The sequence below is a fragment of the Vulpes vulpes genome, chromosome 5 (genome assembly GCF_048418805.1).
Source record: "Vulpes vulpes isolate BD-2025 chromosome 5, VulVul3, whole genome shotgun sequence".
Lineage (NCBI taxonomy): Eukaryota > Metazoa > Chordata > Mammalia > Carnivora > Canidae > Vulpes > Vulpes vulpes.
The window spans coordinates 13591608-13608643 of record NC_132784.1 but is presented as its reverse complement, the minus strand read 5'-3'; the positions used below and the strand labels follow the sequence as shown (position 1 = coordinate 13608643).

Sequence of the window (17036 nt, the reverse complement as noted above, 5' to 3'; positions counted from 1 at the left end):
TAATAATCATATTCTAATACTCTTTGCAGTTATAACCTTTTTTTTCCTTTTTGATCCTTCCGTTTTTCTACTAAACTTGAACTTCATATGTGACCATCTCTAAGCCTTCTTTTTTCTCATAAAAGCACCATTGTGACAATAACTATTATTAAATGTATATGTGCACACCTAAGTAGGTAGGAAGATTTAGAAAATACATAGAAAGATGGTCTCTTGGGACTTAAAGTATATTAGAAACTGTGTTCTTTGACTCCCACTCCAAAGATCAAGAATTTTTTAGAATTTGAAGATGTTAAGTCATCTGGTCTGCTGATTATTTGGTTGATTTGATTTTAACAACTCAGGTGTGTAAGTTATTATATGTCTTGGAGAAATATGTCTGCAAGATAAAATCAGCATTCAGTAGACATTCCCTAACACCAGATACTTAAACTCTAGTCAAAGATTGTGAAATAAATTTCAATTCATTTATATCGGTTTAAAAAGAAATTAGAAGAATACCGTAACTTGGAGAAAAGTATAATTTTTTTCTTTTTTCCTTCTCCTATACTCCATTTTTTTAAAAAGTATATTTGTGATTCATCTTTAGCTGAAGATCCTTTATCAAGCAAATTCAGATCATGAATGCAACTTTTCTTCAATAGTGATTCAGCTCATACTCTTTATTTATTGTCTGTGTTGATTCTTCAGAATGTAGCACAATAGGAACTAAGATAATGTGCTTTTGTGAACATTTTAGACCCATTTGGGAGTTAGATGATTCATCTATCTCATCTTAAGAGGAAGGAACATTTTGTAAATTTTTACACTGTGTGTTTAAGGTATTGCAATCATTCTATATCATTATTGGACCGTATAATTAAGATTTTAAAAATATATATTTAAGTTCTGGTGGAAAGATTTTTTTTCCACCCAGAGCCACCAGGCGCCCCCCCCCCCCCAGGTGGAAAGATTTTTTTATAGTAATGAAATGTAGATTTTTCTACAGGCTAGGCAGTTGTCACATTGTTCTGAGGAAGTGATTATCCTTTATATTCACATATCTCCAGACTGAAGAGGAAAGGTAGTATTTTGTCTTTGGCTTTTCCTTACTCTGTGCCTTTGACATTATTTTATTTACTTGAAATCTTTCTTTAGTAATCCACTCTTTGTGACTCATTATTCTTAGCATGTATCACTGATGTGACATTGTCATATTACCTGTCACCTGGGCTTGATAGCACCGTATTATCACTGAAGTATGCCTAGTTTATATCTTCCTCTTTGCCAAAGAATATTTCTGTCTTACAAAAAAATCAAATTAAGAAAATTTTCTATGTTCATGGAAATGTCCTAAATGACCCTTCTTACAAGTAATTCATTGTTATTAACAGAGGTCTTTGAACTAGCTATGAGTTGGTCATTCATGCCATTACAAGATAATTATCAGTTGAGATCCTGGATTATCTGGAAAAGAGTGAGCTTGGTGCAACTATATGTATACAAAGAGTAGTGATTGGACAGAAAGCCAGTGAAAATACAGGTGTGACTTCTAACATAGTACCTGTCTGCTAATGATGCTGGGACCTCCATTCCACATACCCTTGTGAATAATTAGATCTTTTGTGCCAGACCACCTAGCTGATAGAAAGTCTTTCTTGACTTGAGTTTAATACCTCTAACCTGCTTGTCTGTCTCTGTGGCTTAAGAGGATGAGTTCCTTGAAGATTTTCTGGGTAATCCAGAGCCATGGAGACTAGGAACAAGCAGGAAAGCCAGTTATAATATAAGGAGGGGGCACTTCTCCTAGTCACTGGTCATGGTATACCAGATCTAATGTGTTCATGAAATGGAGTTCTAGGAAGACAGCCACATCAGCAAAAGACAGGCCAAGGAGTGTGATTTCCAGGTAAGGGCCCTTACCTACTCCCTCATTCGGAGGAAGCTGCTTACTTATGAGCAAACTAAGTAGAGGTATACCTAGAATCCTGGGATAAGGAAAGAAAGAATACTGACTGTATCTTACTTCTTAAGTGCCAGGCTCTATTTTAACTTTCATTTTAGATAATCTCAATACTTTATCACGGAAATTTTAGTGGCTTGAAATTATCCCTGAAAAATCTTATAAATTCAATTTTGGAGAGAACTCCCATCTTTCAGATTATAAATAAGGTATATACTAAGTTCACATCACACTAAATTCTGATTATAGGCATTAGATATGTTATATAATAATGTAATATAAATAACCACAATGTTTAATCAAAGAGAAAGATAAGTGGTATAACTATGAATTTATTGTTTTAACTTAATTTTACCCCTAAATTAGCATTCCCTTTTAAAAAATCACTTAATCAAAAAAAAAATCACTTAATCACCAGATTTACACTGGTTGAATTTTGTTTTTCTAATATGAAATCCTTTTTTAAAAGTTAAGATTTTCCTTCATGGATAATAAATATGTGTCAATGTCTATAAAGACATTATAAGGAAGATGCTCTTGCAACATTATATTTGAGGGCTACTTTGAAAGGGAAAATACTCAAGATGAATATTTAAATTATGTTTTATGGTTGCAGTTGTTATTAGAAATTATTCATGTTGGTTGTCATCTCATTTGACATGATATGGAATATTACTCGCTTTAACTAATTAAGATAAATTCCTAATTGGGTTTGAAAATTTATGTATACCAGGTCTACCTAGATTTTTCTGTGAATATAACCTCCTTGATTTTGCAGTCTTTGGTCAGTTGTTTACAATAACCAAATTATTTTTTACTTTAATTCTAAACAGCATTTACACTAGTTAATCAGAAATATATATTGTCAGAGTTTAGCATTTCCTTTCCTGATTATAGTATTCATTAATATTTTCTTCCATGATAAATTCTCTAGATAAATCCATTAAAGATTAACACCTATCTTTCCTTTTTTAATAGTCACATTGCTGAACATCATAATGCATGCAAAATAAATCAATTTAAACAAAAACAGTAAAAATGAACAGGATATCATTCTTTGAAGAATCACAAAGCCCATGCATTTGACCAAATTAATCCTAAACCAGTTGCGTATTTGTTTCAAAGTTGCCTTTGTTAACTATTTAGGGAACTTCATGTTATGATTTCACTGAAATTCTTGGCATTTTCAAGTGAGACTTAGCTGGTTTAGAAAGCTGCCAGATGTCTTGAAGAGGTTGTTAAAGAAATTACGCAGGCTTCACTGTATGCTAAGTTTTGCTTGCCTTCTACTGACATCGTTGCTTTGATGGGTTAACCGGTTTTCTGGAGGAAGCAGTAGCTATTCAGAAATGTTAGAAGTCTAAGATTCATGTAGCTAAATGTCTAACCCACATGTGTCTAAGGATAGGTGATTTGTATCACAAAGCATTTGTCCCATACATGATTTTTCCTAAGGCCCACAAAAACTGGGTGGATTTTTTAAAAGATTTATTTACTCACTCATTTGGAGTGGGGGAGAGGCAGGGGAAGAGAATGTAAGCAGACTCCCCACTGAGCATAGAGCCTGATAGAGGGCTGAATCTCCCATCTCAAGAGATCATGACCTGAGTGGAAACCAATAGTCAGATGCTTAACTGACTGAGCCACCCAGGTGGCCCTGGGTGGGTTAATTTTAAGATAATGCTCACAGATGGCACTTTAAATCATCTCATCTACTCTGAAACTGGGCAAATTTGTTGGAAGGTTTTTTTTTTCTTTTTATCATAAATTGAATTCAATGTTGACCATTGTGTTTTGTCTGTGTGGGTTGAGGGTTTTTGATATAGTATGTAAATTTCCAATCACAGAATCTATAATGAAAAAAATATAAACTAACTATAAGAAAAAATACAAGCTTTCCCAATCTACAAATAGCCTGAAATCAAAGGCTCCACTAATTAATATCCTCACTATATTGAAAATTCTATAGTCTCTCATCTCCTCATTTTAATACCTCATTTGTTTTAAACTATTTCAAATAAAGATTTTAAAAATTAATATATGTGTATATATATGTTATATATGTGTGCATATATATAGGCGTGTGTCTGTGTGTATGTATATATATGTACATATATGTACAATGAATAGGATTGGGACTGGCCCTTGGCTCACACCTGAGAAAGACCACACACACAAAATAAAAAAATGAAAACTAATGACTTTGTCATGCAAGTCCCCATCAGTAAAGTGAAATAACATGAAAATCATGCATAAGAAATATTAAATAAAGAATAAGTTTTGCCTTTTAATTGATTAGTAATTTTATTTTTTACAAAAATAGAATGTAGTTTAAAAATTTATGCTTATTGCACATATTAGTGCTAATCAATAGAAAGTTTTAAAAAATTATTCATAAATGTCTATCATCTTGATTATTTTTATTTTCTAAAGATCTCCTTTCAAAACAAAATAATAAAAATAAAGATCTCCTTTCTAGGATATCATTCATTTTCATATTTATTCCCAAATTTTCTGTACATTTGTATGTGTATGTATATATACACGTGCTTACATACACACATATTTGTATTTATATATGTGAGTATTTGGAATAGCAGATATGTATTTATAGATAAATAGAAATTAATATGATTTTGCATCCTCAAAGTGTTTCATTTATCCTTGTATATAAAATAGCAATTGTATATTATTGGTACTCTATAGGTTCTCTGCTGTAAATGTAAATATGTTTTTGTTTCCAAACTAGAGAATATTATATCACTATGGTTAAATGGGTAAGCAATACCAAGACAGTGGTCAGATGGTTAAACCGGCCTCAGAACATCTCCATCCTCACTGTCTGTGAGACTACCACTGGTGCTTGCAGTAGAGTAAGTATAGTTTACTTTTCTTTTATGCTTAAAATGAAGTAGTTCATGCTATTCTCTGAGGGATATCAGGCAATCCATTGTACAAAGACCAATATTTATTTTCCAGAGGTAGTTGGGAAAGAGTCATTCTATTAGAAGAATATACTTTAATACATAAATTATCCAAACTTTGAAGTGAGAAATATGGATGATAAGCAAAAGAGAACTATAAAAAAATGAATTCTTGTATAGTATAAAAGAGAGTCTAAGCCCCATTACTTTAATCCTGAAATATGTCTTTGACCTTGGTTAACTTGTGAATGTGGAATGTTTTTCCTATCTTTTTCAAACATATTCCAAAAATTCAATTTTTTTGGTAGTTCAGATTAGTCTTCTAAAATAATGGACAATGTCTCCGTTTTTAACTTAAATAAGAAGAGTAAAAAAGAAAAACTGGTCCTTGAACCACTGTGTTTTGAAAGTAGGTTGTATTTCTATTTCTACAATCAGTTTTTATAAACTCTGCAATAAATACTATATGTGTAATTTTTAAAGTTCTTAACAGGAGGTATACTGTAATCAGTTTAAATTGTTTCACCGTATGCCTGTATTGGTACTTAGTAAACTATTCTCAATTATTTAGCAACAGAATTTTCAAACTTCTGTTTCTGGACAGGATAGAGTAAATGTTGCCAGCCTAGCATCACTGCTGTAGTCAACTATAAAACCATACAAAATGTATTTAAAAACTACTCTCAGATATTGGACAATAGCAGGATCAGGGCATAAATAGTAAAATAATGTAAATATGTAAGATAAGCCTAACTTCCTGTAGGGAACATGCTGATATGTAGAGTGCAAGCTAATGGAGTCCTAGAAAAGCACAGTGGTATCACTGATCCACGGAGGCAGAGGGAATCAGTTTGAGGCTATTGTGATGGGTGAAATTTGCAGGACAAGTACCACAAGATCTGGAGCTATAGAGAGAAGAGCTCTGGCAATCTATGTAAAGGACCTCTTAAGGCTTTAGCTCAGTGCGTAAGTGTGCAAGTACAGGATATGCTTCACAGGGAGAGAAGCAAATATAGAACCTGCAGGTTGCACAATGCTTGGAGACTTTAGAGTACCAAACAACAAAAATAGAGAGCTCTCACTGAAAAACCCTTTGCGTTTTTCAACTCACAGCCCAGAAAGAAAAATGCATTAGAAATAAGGCTGTTCTATACTCTTTACAATAAACTTTTATATTAAATTTCAAAAGGATCATGTACATGCCTATAAATTAGCTGTCTTCCTAGAACAAAGTTTACTCTTTTAAATGGAGAATTAAAATTTAAAATATCAATTACACAATCAAAACATACTATATGTAGAAAAACAGAAAATATAACCTGCCCCCCCAAATGGTTATAAAAGCAGACTTACACAGAATAGAGATATTAGAAATAACCAATATAGAATTTTCTAAAGGTGATTGAAAGATATTTGGCAAATTAAAAGGTGGCCCTAATTAATAAATAGATGAGAGGTTTGAGTAGAGAAATGAACTTTAAAATACAGAACAATGGAATTTCAGGAACTAAAATGAACAGTATCTGATATGAAAATGTCTGGACAATGTCCAGACAATAATGTCCAAACACAAACTGGACATTGTTGTAGTCAGGGAAATAAAAAAAATTCAAACTGAAGTCCTGAGGGGGAGGAAAAACCTGAAAAAAAAAAAAAAAGGAACAAAGCCTCAGTTATATATGGAATAATTTGAGCTGATATATATGTAGGATGTAATACACACAGAAGGCAAGGTTTGAAATATTGGAGCAGGAAAGAAAAATTAAGAAACAATGACTTAATATATCCCAAATTTGAAGAAAAACCATCAACCTATATATCTAAGAAGTTAGCAAATCCCAAACAGGATAAAAACAATGAAAATAAGTAGACACATAATATTCAAAGTATTAAAAACCAAAAACTAAGAGAAAAATTTTAAAACAGCCTGAGAGGAAACATGTTACATATGGGGGAATAGAATGATGAAAATAACTGCCTCTATCTTATTGGAAATGATATAAGCCAGGGAGCAATAGGATACATTTTTTAAAGACTCAAAGAAAAACAATGTAAACCAGAAGTCTATATCCTATGAAAGTATCTTTCAAAAATGAAGACTGACATTTTCAGATAAATACGAGCTAATTCAGCACAAGTATATCTGCTTAAATACCATGAAATGAAGTTATTCAGTCTGAAAGAAATAGCATCAGATGAAGACTCAAATCTAAATAAAGAAAAGAAAGGTACCCAAAATGGTAAATATGTGAGTAAAATAAAATAAAAATACCTTTTAGTTTTTGTTTTTTTCTAGAGGTAATGGATAACCTAAGTAATTTAAAAGTCAGCCATGCACAGTAAAAGAAACAGTTAACAATAAAAAAGAAAGAAAGAAAGAAAACGAAAGAAAGAAAGAAAGAGTCAATGAATTGAAAAGCTACCCTGTGGAATGGAAGAACATTTTGCAAATCATGCATCTGATAAAGGGTTCATATCTAAAATATATAAATAACTCATACAACTCAGTAGCAAAATAAAACAAAAACAAACAAACAAAAACCTCAATGATCTAATTTAAATATGGGCAAAGGATCTGAATAGACATTTTTCCATAGAAGATATTAAAATAGCCAACAGGTATATGAAAAGGTGCTCAGCATCACTAATCATTAGGGAAATGCAGATCAAAACTGCAGTCGTTTATTGCCTCATGTCTGTTAGCATGGCTAGTGTCAAAAAGACCAGAGATAAATGCTGGTGAGGAACTAGAGCAAAGGGAACCCTGTGCACTGTGTTAAGAATGTTATGTCGGTATAGTCACTGTAGAAAAAAGTAGGACAGATCCTCAGGAAATTGAAAATAAAATATAATACAGCAATTCAGATTCTGGATATGTATCTAAAGGAAGTGAAATCACTATCCCAGGATATATCCGCAAGCCCATGTTCATTGCAGCATTACTTACAATAGCCAAGATGGGGGTAGAAAGCAAGTGTCTATCCACGGGTGGATGGAAAAAGAAAATGTCACAAATATATGCATACACACAGGTACACACACAAATGCTATTCAGCCATAAAAAGGAAAGAAATCCTGCTATTTGTAACAACAGAGGAGGGACCTTGAGGGCATTTATTCTGAGTGAACTAGGTTAGAGAACAAATATGGTATGATCTCACTTATATGTGGAGATAGAAAAAGAGAGATTAGACTTTATTTGCCAGAGGTGACATGATGGTAAAGGTAAGGAAACTGTGTGAAGGTGATTAAAAGGTACAAAGTTCTAGTTGTAAGATAAGTAAGTTCTGGGAATGTAATATACACCAAGAGGACTATGGTTAACAATACTTCATTTATGTTTGAAAGTTGCTAAGAGAATAAACCTTAAAAGTTCTCATCATAAGGAAAAAAATGTAGTTATATGGGATAGTGGATGTTAACTAATGATATACATTCTCACTGTGCTATGCAAACTTTATTAGAGACTCTAACCAGAATAACTTGGCAAGAAATAAATATCATAATGATTTGTGAGGAATAAATAAAATTCTCTTCATTATTGCATAAATAAAAAGTAGGAAATCTACAAAAAAACACAAATCCTAGAGTGGGTCACAATTCACATGTCAGTGTACCAACTTAAATTTAAACAAAATGATTTCGATCATTTTACTGTAAAAAAAAAAAAACATGTACACAGGATACTGTCATTTTCTTAAGAAATGCTTATTGAATTATTTTGAGGTAAATGGATATAATACCTAAAAAATTCTATCAGATTATTTAGAAATAAGGTATATTTCTAACTTCTAATTAATTTTGAAAAAAAATACTTTGCCTTCCTTTCAAATGGTTTAGAAACAGTAGAGGGATATAATAATAAACAAATGGAGCAAAATATAAATAAATGAGTAATTTGTCTAGAGGATATGCAGATGTTTCTTGAACCAGTCTTTAACTTCTCTGTAAGTTCGAACTTTTTTCAAAATAAAGAGTTGAGAAGCAACCAAATGTGTTTCTATATATTCATAATATGACAATGGAAAATAAAAATGCCACTAAAGAATTTAAAACATTAAATACGTAAGGACAAATTTAACAAATAGTGTGCAAAACCCCCATATTGAAAACTACAACATTTTTGAAAGACATTAAGGAAGACCTAAATAAATAGAAACTATATGCTGGAATTGAAAAGCTGGATATTACAGATGGCATTCTACTCAAAGTGAACTGTAGTTTCAATACAATACAAATTCCTAGAAGATTAATCAATTGATTGATTGATTGATTTATCCGGTAGAAAAGACAAGCTGGTTCTAAATGTATATGGAAATGCTAAAGATCTGATGAGCTATACAATCTTGTAGAAAAGCAAAAAAATGTTGGAAGTTGCATTACTGGATTTCAAGAATAACTAGAAAGCAACAGAAACTGAAAGATTGTAATGGAGACAGAAGAAGACACAAATATATCAACTGAACTAATAGAGTTTCCAGAAATAGATCCATACTTATATGATCAAGTGATTTTTAACAGAGGTGCAAAGACAATCCAAATGGGGGAAAATGATGCTGGACCAATCAAGAACCAAATGAAAAGTGGATGGTATCTGGCACCTATCACATGCCATATTCTAAAATTAATTTGAGATAAATTGCAGTCCTAAATCTAAGAGATGATACTGTCAATCTTCTAGACAAAAATATGGGATATATATGTTATATATGTATATGTATGTAGATATATAGATAGAGGTATAAATATATATATATATATATATATATATATAGTCCATACTTCAGTAACTCCATTCCTAGATATTTGGACAAGAGAAAAAAAAAAAAAACTGTCCAACGAGGCTTTGTTTAAAAAAAAAATTAGAGAAGCTTTATTTACAGTAGCTAAAAACTGGAAACTAATGATCTATTAACAAGGAATTAATAAACAGAATGAGCCATATCTATACAACAGAATTCTGCTCAGCAATTGAAAAAGAAACATAATACTGATAAATGCCCAGCAATATAAGTGCATCTCAAAAACAGTGTGAAAGAAGTCCCACTCAAAAAATTGCATAATACATAATCTCAATTATCTGAACTTCTAAAATAGGCAAGACTAATCTATGGGGAAAGAGTTCAGAAGAGTGACTGCCTTTTTGGAACCTCTGGGAAGGGGCATGAGAAGGTGTGAAAGTGTGAAGATCTTATATCTTGATGGCCTGTGAATATATCTGTTAAAACTCATCACAAACACATTAGAGCTATCCATATCACTATATACAAGTTATTCTCCAATATTAAAGTATAATTTGGAAGGGGAAAGAAATTTGTTTTGATTGGAGTGATAAGCATAGATAGGGAGATAAAGTTGATGAGTTAGTCATTTACTTACTGGATTTGACTAATGTTCTTTACATTTAGCTTGTATTAATAGGAAACTTATTTCAACCGCCATCTGATAGGCTGATAGGATTTCACCATTTGTTTGTGAAAGTATTCTGCACCATTTTTTATTCAGCTAAGTACTACATCATTTAGAAATTGGGGGATCCCTGGGTGGCGCAGCGGTTTGGCGCCTGCTTTTGGCCCAGGGCGTGATCCTGGAGACCCAGGATCGAATCCCACGTTGGGCTCCCGGTGCATGGAGGCTGCTTCTTCCTCCGCCTGTGTCTCTGCCTCTCTCTCTCTCTCTGTGACTATCATAAAAAAAATAATAATAATTAAAAAAAAAGAAATTGGCATGTGTATATTCTAGTCAGAGAAAACCTGTGATCTTTTCTATATGATGATAATCTGTATATGTATTGGCAAGAAGGTATCAAAATGCTTCAGAAGAAAAGAGATATAGGAACCCAATCATATTATTGATTTGATACCTTATTGATATTGTTATATTTCTTTTCTTTTAAATTTTAAAAATTTATTTATTCATGAGAGATACAGAGAGAGAGAGAGAGGCAGAGACATAGGCAGAGGGAGAAGCAGGCTCTCTGTGTGGAGCCTGATGTGGGGCTCGATCCCAGGACTCTGGGATCACGACCTGAGCCGGAAGCAGATGCTCAACCCCTGAGCTATCCAGGCATCCCTACATATTATATTTCTAATATATTTCTAATCCATTATGAACTTAAAAATTATTTTACTGTCTACTATATTGAGATAGTAAGATAAATGCATGTGAAAACTTTGGACTTCAATGGATTCTAACAAAAGAGTAATACTAATGAAAAGGCCATTGATATATTTTTGTGTGTCTATGTTTTATAGATACCAATAACCAAGGATGGTTATTGCAGAGATGCAAAAAGAAAATCAAGGAATATTTTAGTTAGATGTTTCCTTGATATCTATATGTAGAAAATCTAGTGAAAAAAACATTAAAAAAAAAATAAAAACAGGCCCTGAAAAGAGAAAGTGTTCGATTATAATGTAATAATACAGCTTTGAAAGAGGATAGTGGTAAAAAAAAAAAAAAAACTATAAATAAATTTTTATAACAATTTTAAATTATACCTCTGCATATATGTAAAACTGGTAATATACTGTGATTTAGTTTTCTTCATTTAAATATTTTTATTATAGATTAATTTTTTCTAGAATTTTAGACTTTCATAAGTTCCTATATGTAAACATTACTAGTAAAACTTACTGTATCTACACATATTTAATTTAAGATTAAATTAATTTCATTTTGCTTTGTGAAATATGATCTTGGTTCTGATCATTTGCAAGATTACCTTAATGGTACATAAAATTTTGTCATTTCAAAGGTTTATGTTTCCTTAAGAAAAGAAAATGACTATGATGGAGAGTGGATTAAATGTTGAAAGAGCATCTACCTTTTCATTTTATTCCTGGATGTTTGCCCAGTTCTTTTGAAGGACTTAATAATTTTGTTTCCCAATGATGCCTAGAGGTGAAAACAGACAGTGCCTAGTGGTTCAAAACAGTTCGAATGAGGTAATCAAACAGCACTGGAAAATGATCTTCTATCCCTGGTGACATACTACTGGGAATTCTAAAGGAGCTCACCAAAGGAAGGATTTATAATTAAATTATCATTTAATCCCAATTCTGTACTTATTCATTCAGTTGAAAACAGTAGTGATAAAACGATCTCTCATGGTATTTCACCAGTTGAAGAGAGGGGGAAAAAATGCCTAATGGAAACATGTAAAAAAAAATTGATGCCTACTCATTTTAGTGTTCAGAAGCTTCATGGAGTTCATTATTTCTTTTCAGAAATACGAGATGACATCAGATACTTGGCTCTCCAAACAGGTATGGTATAGGAGGTTGCTTTATGTCACATTTTGGCTATTGTGCTCATTCTATTTACCCATTTTCTGTATAATAACTTTCTCTCAAAAGTTATCTCAGTAATATTACTTTCAGTATTTGCTATGTTTGACTGAGCCTTTCCATTAAAATATTTTTGGCTTGGCCTTTCTTTTTTTTTAAAGATTATTTGAGAGAGAGAGAGAGAGAGGGAGGGAGGGAGGAGAGCACAAGCAGGATGCATAGGGAGGGAGGGTGAAGCAGACTCCCTACTGCACAGGGAGCCCGACATGGGGCTCAATATCAGGACCCTGAGATCATTCATGACCTGAGCTGAAAGCAGACACTCACTTGACTGAGCCACCCAGGCACCCCAGGCTTGACCATTCTATGACATCATTTATTAAAAAGTTACTTCTATTTTCTGTAGAGCATAAGTTGCAGAATAATTAGTAGGATCCAATTTCAGGATCACTCACATAAGTCAACTTTTGTATAAATTAAAAGAGGAAAAAGTTGTGACCCATTAAAGCTGGAAACCATCAGCATTGATCAAATTCCCCAGAAAACTGACCAAACCTCCACATGAATTGATTATGTGGAGGTTATTTAGATGAACGCTTCTTTCCCTACATGTATCCTACCTCCTGATGCTAATTTATGACATAAATGAGGCTGAAATTCAGAACACTTTAGAATAACTACCAAATGTCTCCACGACATGGTCTCATTCTGAACAATCCAGAAGGAAACACAAGTAAATTATCTGAATATGGCTGAATTCATTTTACTACTAACTCCATCACTTTTCTACAAAGGGAAATGTGTTTGGTTCGCTTTTGATTTGTTTTGTTCTCTATAAAGATCTTTTACATTCTCTCCTGAAGTGTCATACACATCTCTGGTTTCAATCACCACCATGTAGTGAGTTCTCTAAATGTATAGCCCTGCTCACTTCGCTGAGTTCTAAAACATCCAAATTCATGCTTGGCATCTTCTCCTAAATCTGTACAAGTAACTGCACACTCCACAGGTCCAAACTGAACATATTCCTCTTCTAGTCTTAGTATTGTTCTTATCCTAGGAGTCAAGGACATAATTACCCATCCAGCTATTAAAACCATAAACCTAGTAGTCATTCTTAAGGTTTTCTTATCCTTTTCTGCATATTATTTTTCTTAGACTATTATTCTGTATATTATTCATCACCAGGTTTTTCAATTTTACATTCCAAGATCTCCAGTCAATTTACTTTCCTCAGCTTCACAAACAGCATCCACTATTTGTGTAGAAACTGCAGGTCCAGGCAGCCCAGGTGGCTCAGCGGTTTAGCGCCGTTGTCAGCCTGAGGCGTGATCTTGGAGACCTGGGATCGAGTCCCACGTCGGGCTCCCTGCATGGAGCCTGCTTCTCCCTCTGCCTGAGCCTCTGCCTTTCTCTCTCTCTACTCTCTGTGTCTCTCATGAATAAATAAAATCTTTAAAAAAAAAAAGAAAGAAAAGAAACTGCAGGTCCTCTTTACCTGCTGAAAGCTCAACTCCTCAGGCGCATGCCAATCTCTTCTCCATGCTGCAGGCTGGCTTACAGACCATGGCAAAGTGTATACTTGGTTGCCCTTAGCCATGCCTATTCTACAGCTGAAACAATTGTCAGTTCCTTCTCCATTCTAGGCCCATTCTAGGCACATTAGCTCTAATATTCCCAGGTTCTTTGTATATGTGCTGCTGAAGCGAGCACTTCACAGGTTCTTTGTAATGAGCTTTTCTTCTAAATGGAATTCTATCAACTATTTTGTTTTGTGAAGGCTGCTCCTTTTTCAAACCTCAGCTTAAATCACCCATCTAAAATACTACCTCCTCCAACCACTATAACCACATCACATCCGTTTATAAAAGCTTTTTTTTTTTTAAAGTCAAGTGTAATCTTTTTTGTAATACTTACACAATTATTTCTATGTTGTTTCCCTACATTCACAAGGGCAGGAGGGGTCTTCACTTTTTTTTTCCCCATTGTCAACTAAATGCCCCATATAGAGTCTGTTTATAAGAAAATTTCCATAAATACTTGCTGGATAAAGAAAAATAGGAAGGGCTATAGATAAGCTAAACCTTTTCTTGCTGGAAGCATAAGCACTATCCTTATTTATATTATATTTATCTACCAATAAATAAGTAGGTATTAATATAAACTATTTAATCTAATGAAATTGGAAAAGAATCAACTTTGATCTTGTAGTCAGTAATGGAATTTCTTAAGTTAGATACTGAAAATAAAAACAATGAGAAGCAATAACATAATGGATATTGACATATTCTAAATTGCCCTGCATTATTAAACCTATTTTGCTATCAGTTTTATTTTCAGTGACATTCATAATAGTGTAACATGCATCAACATAATCCATGTGCTTTAGGAATTGTGTTATCTACATTTTGAACCCCAGATTTATGAATGTTTAATAGAAATTCTTCTTAAAGCACAGAAATTAGTTATCAATTATCAATTAACTATTCAGTAAAAAATAATGCAGATGGTAGTTTGTCACAGTTGAGTTTTTCTCTAGAAGCTTTTATAGATTTTTAGAATTTGATGAAATTTAAAGTATGAGAATGATAGTAGTAATGAGATGAAACAAATTTCTAAGAAAACTAGAAACTTAACAATCATCATATGCTTACTTTCTGGACTGTAGTAAGAACAAAGAAGTAGCCATATTTGGCCTGGCTTTCAAGAGACTTGTGATAACCTCTGTACAAAATTATTGGTCAAGAGATAGAATTTGGTGTTCCCAATCCATTGCTCTCTGTATCATAAACACTGACTCACAAACATGAAAGTGGACAGTGCAATTGGCTCCATTTCCATTATTTGATTCTAGGAAGAGGTTGGCATAGAGCTCTATTTACAGGCAGATATTGCCTAGTGGTGAAAGTTATTAAGCGCAGCAATGTATACGAGATTATAGTCCCCATCTCCTCCTTCACTGAGCCATTTATAAGGCACTAGAATTGGAAGGAGATGGGTACACAAATATAAAAAGTAAAATAGATACAGATATCCCTGTACCTTAAAAAGGCAACTTATTTTTGGAGCAAATCACAAAGGGATAATATTGAATAGGGGAGGAGCTAATAGGTTGGAGCAAATGTGGATAGAGTGATATATAACAACCATTTTTGCCTGTGGTACACATTCATCTATTCAGTTATGAGTTGGACACCTACTGGGTCCTAGGCAATATAGCTAAAAAGATAAAATTGCAAATTTAGTTTAATTATTACTTGCCTAGTGAAGGAAGCCAACCATATAATAGAATGCATTGAATGCCATGATAGAGATGAACACAGGATAATTGTTAGAATCTCTGAGGAGAGATTTCCTAACTATGAGATACTCTCTAACTAGGGAGATTTGGAAATGGTTCCTGTTCCTTGAGTTTAAGGAGGGACAGGCGAGGGAGGAGGGGAGAGTAAGATTCAACATAAAGGGAAACAGAAAGGTTGTTCCAGAGAGAAAAAGCTTCATGTGCAAAGGCCAAGAGAAATCCCAGAGCACAAGAGATGGAACCTACAGAATTATTGACTCTATCATAGTTGAAAGATGTGATTCACTCAGTCAAGTTTCTTATATTATATGCCTAGAAACGATGCATTCTCTTCATCCTTGAATTGTATATTATTTCAGTTTTAAATGTTTGCATATATCATCTTATATTTTCATGAATGTCCATGAAGTAGACAAGGAAAATATTATCCTTATATTTCTATCAAAGGATGATCTCACTAGTAAAGCTAAAATCAGACTCTTAAGATTATGAAAATAGTCATTTACTTACTCATTAAGTATATAAGTATTAAGCACAATTTATGTGATAGTCATTTTCTAGGTGCTGGAGATAGAGCAGTGACAAATAGAAGGTTCCTTCCCCAGGGAGCTCGCATTCCAGGGGAACACTACCTACTTGTCTACCTACCTGCCCACCTCATACATACACATATATACACCCCCAAAAAAATGCATACCTGCCTATAACATAGTGTGTTGGATGCTATTAGGTAATACAGAAAGAAACGGGAAGTAGGTAAAAGGGGATGAAGGGTTCAGATAGAGCTGTGTGATCTCGCTCTAAGATCCCCTTCTAGATGGGGTGAGAAGCACCTCACTGATAAGGTGACAAAGAGACAACATATGGAAGACATAAAAGAACCAAAGGGAATAAAAAGTGCAAGGGCCCTGGAGCAGGAGCATGCACAATACGGAAACAGGAGAATGAAAAGAGATCAGAAAGAGAGTGGTGGGCCAGATCACCTCAAAGAGCTTGTAGGCCATTTTAAAGACCTGCAGAAGAAACCATAAGCAAAGCCTTTCTTTTACTATATGTGTAATCACTTTCACTAATCCAATAGGAAAGAATCCAGTGTTTTGTCAGGCAAATCCATTTTCTTAATGTTTCCCCTGGAGCAAAAGGAAAGCAATCTATATGTATAGCTTCCATCATTTAATTTTCAGAAAATAATTCTATTGATTTAACATGCCACTAGAGTTTAATTAAAAAATGATCAAATGGGCATTTGTGTTTGTGTGTGTTTTTTTTTTTTTTTTTGGAGGGGTGAGAAGTGAAGATGGGAAGTTTGAATTAAATGATTTTCACTAGATTCCTTCCAATTTTGCATCCTTTTATCTTCTGTGTTTTCAGTAAATTTATATATACATCAAGAGAAATGTATGTTCAAGTAACCAGAATTGCTGAGTCAAAGATTTCAGAACACATATATTAAAAATTGCATGTTTTTTGGTAAACCATTCATTAAAGAGCTTCTTATGGTAGTCCAAATCAAAGAGACAGAAAAGAGAATGATGGGGAGTAAGGTAGGGAGGGATGAGAAGTTACTGTTTAATGGGCAC

At 33.4% G+C, this 17036-nt stretch overlaps 1 protein-coding gene across 6 annotated transcripts in view; it reads left to right on the top strand.

Annotated features, from left to right (window-relative positions):
• Nucleotides 1-17036, top strand: part of DPP10 (dipeptidyl peptidase like 10) — a 1540096-nt gene that overhangs the window by 1453048 nt on the left and 70012 nt on the right. For all 6 annotated transcript variants that reach the window (XM_072757585.1, XM_072757584.1, XM_026015550.2 and 3 more), the window contains 2 exons: nt 4692-4815; nt 12096-12134. In XM_072757585.1, the coding sequence (XP_072613686.1) occupies nt 4692-4815; nt 12096-12134 (163 nt within the window). The remainder of the gene's footprint in view (nt 1-4691; nt 4816-12095; nt 12135-17036) is intronic.